Here is a 9345-nt window from a genome sequence, read left to right as displayed (position 1 = left end):
GCGCTCTTCCCCGTGGCTCTTCCTCGTGTTTTCTTCCACTCGTTCAACCCACTTTACTCCTTGAAGCAAAAGATAAAGTTGCGCTCCTGTCTCTTTAAACCAGGGTTGACACTGACACTCCATCTTGGCAGTTCAATACATTGTCAACATGAGGAGAACTTTTCAGAGGGAGGAGGTAAATGTCAGTCGATGAGCGGCTGACAGGTCAATAGATATCGCTGACCTTGTTGCAGCCGGCTCGCGTGTCACGTTGAAAAGGCCGGAGATCGAGGGAGACCGTTGAGGAGGGAGGAGAAGCAGGAGCCCCGTGAGCCTGCATCCTCATCCTCGATAAGACCACTGGTCTTACTGGGATTAGTTATATGGCTGTATATGTCTGTAACAGAACATATTGAACGCCCATACCAGTGTTGTTGAATCTTGAAAACATGGATAATAAGTAAGGTAAGAGAACTGGATGGTGCCCCATTCGTTGTAAATTAAAGTGCAAATGCAGGAAACATTCTTCAGGTTTCAGTTTTTCATTTATTTGACAAATAAAAATGTCACCCTGATCCGCTGAAGTTAATCCAGTTCATCCTGAAGGGGACATGAATGATGTGTCATTTCATGGTCATATTTCTAATATTTAGATGATGTCAACCCCATGGTGCAGCTGTCAATGTTGGGATATTCTCAGGATGAAATGAAATATTTGACGTGTGGTGGCACGACCGGAAACAATCAGGTGATCACCAAAGTTACGATAGGATTCATCCTCTGGGGATCCTGAAAGTCCGAACAAAATGTCACGTTGCCTTATGGTTATTATGTGAATATGTATGTACCTTTCAGAGTAAAGAGTATGAAAATAGGCCCTTGTCAACGGGGAGTGACAATAACTATTATATATAATTACATGTATCTCACTTGAGTTAAATATATGATGCTGTTCATGTTCGACATTTACTCTTTTCAGAGAGGCCAATCTCCCAAATCACGATGCCACAAGACCAATTAAGTTGTCATTGAATATTTTATTTGCAAATGAAAGAGTAATAACTCAGAAGTCGTAAAAATATACATTTTTTTACTTGTGATATTTACATGGATTGTTTTGATCAAACGAACGAACCAAAGAAATCGGTATTGTTTTTTTTTATAAAACCAAAGAGAAGCCACGGCAGAAAAAACAGATGAGAGAAAGGAAAACAAAAGTCTCTTACATTTCCCTTGAGTGACTGAGCGTGTCTCCCCCTGACATCGAAACAATGCAGCCAGGAGGAGCAGACAACCACACAGATCCTCGCACAGGCTGGTGATGAGCATAGCACACAACAAAAAAGTGCAAAGTACATGGATGATGAGTTCAAAAAAGAAGAAGAAGACAAAAAGAAAGCTTCATAAAATCATCTGTGAATATATTTACAATTGTAGTTTTTTTATTATTTTTTTGTTTTTTTTAACCGTTTTTTTTTTCTTCCTTATTTTTAGCCGAATACAGTTATGTTACATCAAAGCAAAGCATTCCCGTTCGTCTGCTCAATCTCCTATAGGACATGCAGGTACCTTTGCTTTCTTTTTCTTGAGGATGAGTACAGCCCCTCCATCTCCTCTCTCAAAAGTAACAATACGTCACATTCCACGATACTGACACACAAGGCCAAGCCACACAGTCTGAGCATCGCTCGGCCCTGCTCAATAGCTTCAATCAGAAATAAAACTGCTTAATAGAACATAAAACATCGTGGCTACATGAGATTCACACTCCTATCATATAACGCAGGATAACCATGTAATGATTTCATGTTTACTGCACCTCTGAGTGTTGATAATAAGACAATATATAGTGCGGATGGTTACTGTTTTAAAGAATGATACTGGACACTCTGAGGTGCTTCAAGACTTCGCTCCTCCACGCTCTGCTGAACTGACAAAAGCTCCTTAAACTTCATTTGTTGGAAGGAGCGCACATTTGTCAGGCCACAAAGCTGCGCGCATGAGAGGAGAGATGCTCATAAACTGGGGGAATCTTCCACCTGAGACTTGCCGTTGCCGGAAAGCAAATCAAAAAGCTGGGAAGAATTTAACAGCTGGAAGACTTGAGTCCCATCCTCCACCTCCACCGCTACTTTCATTGGGTGGTGGAAATTCCCTCTACCACCGATGAAAGTAGCGGTGGTGGAGGGAATTTCAATGGCAACAGCCTATACAACCCTGGCATATCATCAATCCTGCTATACCTCTCCTGATTCCCAGTACCACTCTCGCACATTCCCAATGAAGAAAAAGTCCGTAAGCATATGCTATCCAGATAGTTACGATGCATAGCAGAGTTTGTATTTCTGAGTCCATGTGCACGCACATGTGTGTGTGTGTTTGTGTGTGTGTGTGTGTGTGTGTGTGTGTGTGTAGGCGCACATGTCCCCTGGGTGAAGTAGAGTGTCCCCTTTCTGTGCTGCATTCAGTATCCGGTCAGTCATAATACCTCCAGACATTCGATCCATCAAATTGATTCTGAGGGAGCAGAAATAACAAGGGCCGCTGTTTGGGCTTTTGTTTGTGCAAACCGTGTTTGTGTGTGTGTGTGTGTGGCTGTGTGAGTGAGCGCATGCATGCATGTGCAAACTGTGAATGTGCATGAAGCACACACACCTGTGTTTCCGTGCGGACCTGAATGTGCCATGTGTACCTGTTTATGTGTATATATACATATATATATATACATACAACTTTGACCTGTTTTGTATCGTGTGTGTGCGTGTGTGTGTGTGTGTGTGTGTGAGTGCCTTGAGATGCCATCAGTACACCCGGGGCCAAGTTGCATTCTATGTTGAGAGACAGCAAGAGCAAGGAGGGAGCGTACAAGTGGCCTCCAGAGCTGACAATATTATGAATTATGGACGTGCTTCGTCTTGGGACGCCACCCCCACAAGCAGAAACATGACTGCTGCCCGTGAAGCCGAGTTCAATGGACCCAGAAGTCAGTGAATACTAAAATAAACACTGCCAGTCTGCAGTCACATCAATTTGGATAGAGGTTACTTTGCCTGACTGGATCCTTCTCACTCGTTGAATGGCTAACATGAGGATGTGTGGGTGTGGCCCAAGGGCTTATACTGAATTTACATGCACACACCCACACAGGCGCACTCACACACATTCACAAACATGCATACATGCACGCGAGCACGCACACACAGACACACGCGCACACAGTATAGCTTCCCTGCTCAAATATGAACCGCTGTCTCTGGTTGAATATAAAAGGCATTGTTCTCTCATCTTCCCCTTACAGTTTACAGGTCACATGTGAAATCCCGCGTGTGAAAGTCAAACCGCGCGTGCTCTTAAGTCAGATGTTGTTGTTTTTTAATTACTTTTGAGGTTGGATACCTTCCTCGTTTAATTTAGAGTGAAAACTTTGTTTCAGAAGTGAAATAAGATCGAAGCGCCGGCCCAGAAAGAATAGCAACATACATTGCAAGCTAAAATGTTACAGGTGTCTTCAATTGTTTAGTTTAGTAAACACTGCTTATTTTCTTTGACAGTATTTAACTGGCTCACAACATTTTTATTTGATATATCTTATGCAAATGTGGACATTTTAGCCGGATGGTGTACCAGACTAAAGGTCACGGTTCACCAAAGTAATACATATTGGCTGACCAGAAATACTGACAGCAGATTTTATGATAATCTGGCAGCTACTATTCAAGATCAATGCCCAAATGCTGACCCAGTGGTAGTGTCTGAGGAAAGGTTATGGGTTCACCAACAATCTGTATAAACTAAACTCGGGGGGAGGAGTGGGGGGGGGCACAATATCTCATCAGAATCTGGCCACTGGTTGTAAAGAGGTCTTGATTTGGTCCACTTTTACTTTCTGTTACATTTTCAGCAATATTTGTATCACATGAGCACTGGGTTCAAATGTAAAAAAAATAAACGGTCTAATGTCACATTAGAATTAGGGGGCTTCAGTTGTTTGCACTACATTTGTAAAAAAAAAAACACGGTTTAAATTCACCTTTGGGGTTTCCTATCTGACCCGTAAGGGGTATATCTACCCTCAGACGCCCGTATTTATTACATTAAATGACATCATGTGTGTAAATCCATCTGTATGTACAATATAAAACAAGACTGATGACAGAATGCACAGGACAATGTCCCATGGCATGGGATTGCGTTCTCACCATGGCTCATTCACTCTGCTTGGTGCTCCCTTTAGTTCGGCATCTGTTATCGCCAGGGAAAGGTTTGTGAAGTTGAACCTCTCAGCATTTGCTCAAAGCGTGGCGAGGTGAACACGGACTGAACCACTGGTGCGCTGACGATAAGGACAAAGAAAGAAACCAGAAGAGAAGAGGGATTGCAAAGGCACACTATAAAGGCTAATTGCCCCTTTTTTTAAACTTTCAATCAAACTGCACTGGGTCCGTCTGAGAGGGAAGTGGCTGATAGCGCAGCTCGACCAATAACCAAGCAGGACCCGGTGATTCAGCGGGACAGCAATCGAGTGCCGGTCCATTGTGATGGATCCAGGGAGAGTACTGACAATGATACCATACACACCCTATAGCCTACAATTGAAGTCTCCAGAATCATACTCCTCGCTTCCCTGCATTCAGACATATTAATTGTAAAATTGAACGTCACGGTCAATTCTTTGTGCCTTCGCTCGGATATTGATTCGGTACCTTCCAGGGAGCTGAAGAGAATGGCATCCACCATCGTCGTACATCACACATTCATGGTGATATATTTTGGTTTCAGTTCACACATGTAGCAGGTAAACAAAACAATAAAAAAAATTAAAAGCAACAATAATGACCCGTCCTAGGGATTGGTGGCACGTCTTAATATGGATGAATGGACATATAGCTGTCTGTCACCCTTTACAACCGGTTCAGAGAGAAGAAACACATGAGAACAGAAAGAAAAGAAAAGAAAAACAAGTCCAGCTGGTCTAATAGATGCTTATCCCCTATATTTAAAGTACTGACACACTATAGGCCTAATGCATACTATTTAATTATTCAGGAAAGATATTCCATTCCAGAAAAGGACGTCCGTAGAGACGTAGACAGTATGGGGTCGGGGGTATCAATTCCACTGATTGGCTCCACTGTCAATGCTGATTGGTAGAGCAGATGAGCTGTTTGAGAGCCAGCTGAGTCAGTCTCGAGACCGCTGTGGTTTCTCACGGGTTCGTTATGAGAGCGCGGAAGACCGAGAGCACCGAGGCAGATGATGTACACACGACACACGCGCTGTGTCCGTCCACACGCACGGGCACCATCGGCCCGGCCCTCGGGAGGCAAAAAGGGGGTTTGTGGTTTCAGAGCAGGTGCAGCGAGGAGGCAGCGAGTCAGAGGTGCAGGGTGGCATGAATCAAAGAATCACCCCACGCCCACTCTCCTCCTCCCAGAGAGAGAAAGAGAAAATAAAACAGCAGCTGTCTTACGCTCTTGCACTCTCTTCCTCCTTGTTTCCGTCAGGCTTGTATCCATCTTGTATTTGTCGGAAACCATAAAGCTCAACAAGCTGCATGACTCTATCTGTATCTGAGTTTTTGGATCTACTTTATCATCCAGCTTTTACTGTATCTGTCTCTCCCCCCACTGCATGCCTAAACCTTTGATTTGATGAATGAATAAAAGCGCTACTACTGTAGGGGGCTCCTTCCTTCCCCGTGCCTTCGAAAGCCAAGAGACGGAACTCAGAAAAAAAAGCTCTGCCTTTAGCGATGAGACACAAACAGCGTTGCATCGCAGGTCATGTCTTTTTCTTTTCTTTTGATGTTTTACGTAATTCAGAAAGGGGTCAAGCATGTCTTATTTTCCCTTTTTAAGTATGCATTCATTTAAAGTACTTTTTGGACTTAATGTACTGATTCTTTTAATTACATCCTTTTAACTAGTTGCATTTCTTTGTTTATGGAAGAGTCTTAGTCTTTGGGAGGGGGATGGTGGTGGGGGGGGGGGGGCTGGGAGTCTCACATGGCTGCAGGAAGTGGTTGGCTTTCAGTCCTACACAGTCTGAAAGGCCTTGGTCTGGGCAGGGACCATGAGGGTTGGGGGTGTGGGCCCAGACATGTTCCTGGAGTTGTATTTGGGAGTGGCAGGGGGCTCGGGGTTCTTGGGCACCACTGAATTGTAGGCTGGAGGGGACTGGGGGAAGCCTGGAGGCTGTCCATTTTCCTTGAGAGCTGCGACAGCAGGTGGGCGGGGGCGGTGACCACGCTGGGCAGCACTGTTGTGCACCATGGACTGGGTGGAGGAGGCGCCGGAGCGTGAGCTGCCGGATCGGGACGAGGAGAGGGAGTTGGGCTTCACCAGCTTGGCTTTTGGAGCCTCGGCATCCTCCCTGTGGCGAGAAATTACACACAGAAACACACAGCAAACAATGACGACTAAACTCCATTTATTTTGACTGCACTCCTAAAAAGACACAAACACACACACACACACACACACACACACACACACACATAACCATTCCCTCACACGATTCTTAGACTCACATGCGACCAGTATTATATTATAGCCTCTGAGTTTTGTGAAAAACATTTCCATGGAATAATGAAATCTGCTGAAATCACTAGTTCCCCAGATACAATATTTGAATGGAGGAAAATAAAGTTTTTGCTGAGAGCACAATGAAAAATGTCCATTATAATTCTACTTTCATGACACAAGGAGAATAAAAAAAGCTGTACAAAATAAAGAAACAGCACAGAAAAAAACCATCTTATAATTTCCAGCAACATTAATGACCAAACATACAGTAATTTGTTACTTGGATGGTGTTGAAATTACAGCGAATCTTTGCAGTTAATCTAAATTACTGCCATCAAGTCACCAGGGTATCAGCAGGTAATATCATCCCATTGGAATAAGGCTTAAATTCTCTAAAGAAAGTCATCTGTGCACTGTTGGCTGCACTGTGACCTCTCAGACCACCACAGATGGTTTGAATTTCTTTTTTAAAATTTCTAATTCCGAAGCTGTACCCAAGAGAAATGCGACACCAGCCTTGTGGTTCAGCACATTAGTGAAGAGGTTTAGACTCATAACATGGTATAAAAACTGAAAACGCTTCACAACATCTACATTATTTACTTAAAGCTGTCCCTCAACCGTTCTGCATTATGAATTGTTACATCAGTGAATATGCACACTCTGAATTAAAAAAAAAAAACTGTTTCCGGTGCACATGGTCCTCCACTGCAGAGTGAGGAGGGAACTACACACACGTGCCCACACACATGCACACTCAGACACATACACACACACTCACTCACTCACTCACTCTCTCAAGAGGGGTGTGGAAAGAAGGCCACTTTAAAGGTAATCGATGAACACTTGACCTTGTAGTTGTTCTTATTTTTAGACACACACACACACACACACGCAGGCAAGCAGGCAGACGAGCAAACACATTCAAGCAAACAACTTTAACTTTGCCACACACACACACATACACACACACACACACTAAGATTGGTGCTATTGCTCAACAATAAGCTTGCGTTCAGCTGAGCTGCAGCTGAAGGTGTTCCAGAGGCTCTACGCGTATGATACTCGTGTGTGCTGCATATTATATTCTACTGTGTGATTCCCTGCGGTCGTTTGACTTACTTTTCCAATCTTGTGTTTTTCATTACGTTTTAAAGCAATTGCAAAGCCATCAAAGCCACAGTCAGAAAGCGCTGTTGCATAGACCAACATGGATTTACAGTTACAGTACCTATAGGCTTGTAACATATAATACTTTGGTATATCAATTATTAATGACTGACAGTATATCCCTTTTTCCCTCTACAGATTTGTACTCAGACTGAGTTCCAATGCACACTCAGACATAAAGATGTTTTCCTCTCACACTTTAGGGAAATATTTGAGTCTAGTCTGGGGGAATGACCTGCATGAAATGGCCAGAGAAATTTCGACCTAAATGTTTAATTGTAACATTAACTTTTCATGGCTCACCTGCCAACGTTGCATACAAGTATGTATATCATAGGGTCTACTAAGCTTCAGATACTTCTCGTCTCCTGGTGCACCGCCCCCGGCCCCAGTAGCCTATAATTGTATTGTAAGATATCTCTTTTCGGTCTCGTTACACCGCACATGCCTCCTCCGTCTCCCTCACCTGCGATTCCTTGTTTGTGCATGAGATATTGCATCACCTAATACATGGTTGTTGTAAACGTTCCTACTCAGACTGCCAGATAATCAAAGAATGTAACTGACCGTAAACGATTGAGGCGGATGAAGTAACACATATAGAAATACATGTGTGAGGATCTGCACTCTTAATCCCCACATATGCGTTTTAACTCAAACTACTAGTATTTTTAACCTTTTCTTTGCGTACACAATAGCAAAGCAAAGGGAACCAGTCACGTAAGAAAAGAGGATGCTTGAACCTGATTTCATTTGGAGTCTCCTCCTCCTCGTACTTCTTCTTCTCTTTCTTGCGGAAGACGAGCCAGATGATTAATATGACAATCAGGACACCGAGGGATATTCCCACCACTGCACCCGCCACCATTCCGACATCCTTCACATCTGTGAACGGAGAAGAGGAAGTGATGAGTGATGAGAGATGGAGTCACTTACTGTCCCATATTATTCATCTTACACAAATATTTGTGGTCCATTCTCGTTCCCTGGAAATAGCCCGACACTCCCTGCATCGGTACCACAAGCGCACACATTCAATTTAACACCATGGCCATGAAACGGTTTCTGCTGAGCTACAAAATGTGTCACTTTCTCCACACCTGACCCCCAACCGTCCCAGGCCTCTCAGGAAATGTGTTCGTGTGACAGGGAAACCTAACGGTTGGGGCATAGGTGATAACCAGTAGCCACCAGTTTCAGTTAAAGTGAAGTCCCGATAGCGTTAGAGCACTGGAGGGGAGAATGGGGAGGGGTCGGAGTGTGAGGATGGAAAAGGCACGGAGGGGAATACATGTACTTACAGCTGCAGTATTTGAAACAATAACCATCAATCAGTGTGGCAGGTTGGTGCGAGGCGGACGCATTCCGGGTCGACACACACCCTTCTCTCCCCCAAAAAAACTCACGTTGCATCGTGACCTCGACGGTGCAGTTTTCCTCGCCCACGTCATTGCTCGCCGTGCACCTGTAGACTCCTGTGCTGTCCATGGTGAGATTCCTCAGGGTCACAAGCTCCGGGTTCTTGAGATCTGGGAGGAATCCAAAGAAATAACCAATTTGTGTCGGCTGTATATTGTTTGCGCATTCCCGCATGTTTACCCACAACGTCGGTTACATTTGCAGGACTTGAGAGACAGACTGAAATGTATTTCATGTTTTACGGTCGTAGAAA

General features: G+C 44.0%; 1 protein-coding gene across 1 annotated transcript in view; it reads right to left on the bottom strand.

Annotated features, from left to right (window-relative positions):
• Positions 1-996: 996 nt before the first annotated feature.
• Positions 997-9345, bottom strand: part of clmpb (CXADR like membrane protein b) — a 68169-nt gene continuing 59820 nt past the window's right edge. Inside the window, exons 5-7 of the mRNA XM_056441370.1 lie at positions 9080-9202; positions 8417-8558; positions 997-6351 (exon numbers count right to left, since the gene is read on the bottom strand). Coding sequence (XP_056297345.1) covers positions 6015-6351; positions 8417-8558; positions 9080-9202 — 602 coding nt within the window. The 3' untranslated portion in view covers positions 997-6014. The remainder of the gene's footprint in view (positions 6352-8416; positions 8559-9079; positions 9203-9345) is intronic.

This window comes from Pseudoliparis swirei, chromosome 20 (genome assembly GCF_029220125.1).
Source record: "Pseudoliparis swirei isolate HS2019 ecotype Mariana Trench chromosome 20, NWPU_hadal_v1, whole genome shotgun sequence".
Taxonomy (NCBI): domain Eukaryota; kingdom Metazoa; phylum Chordata; class Actinopteri; order Perciformes; family Liparidae; genus Pseudoliparis; species Pseudoliparis swirei.
This window is presented reverse-complemented; position numbering and strand designations above follow the sequence as displayed.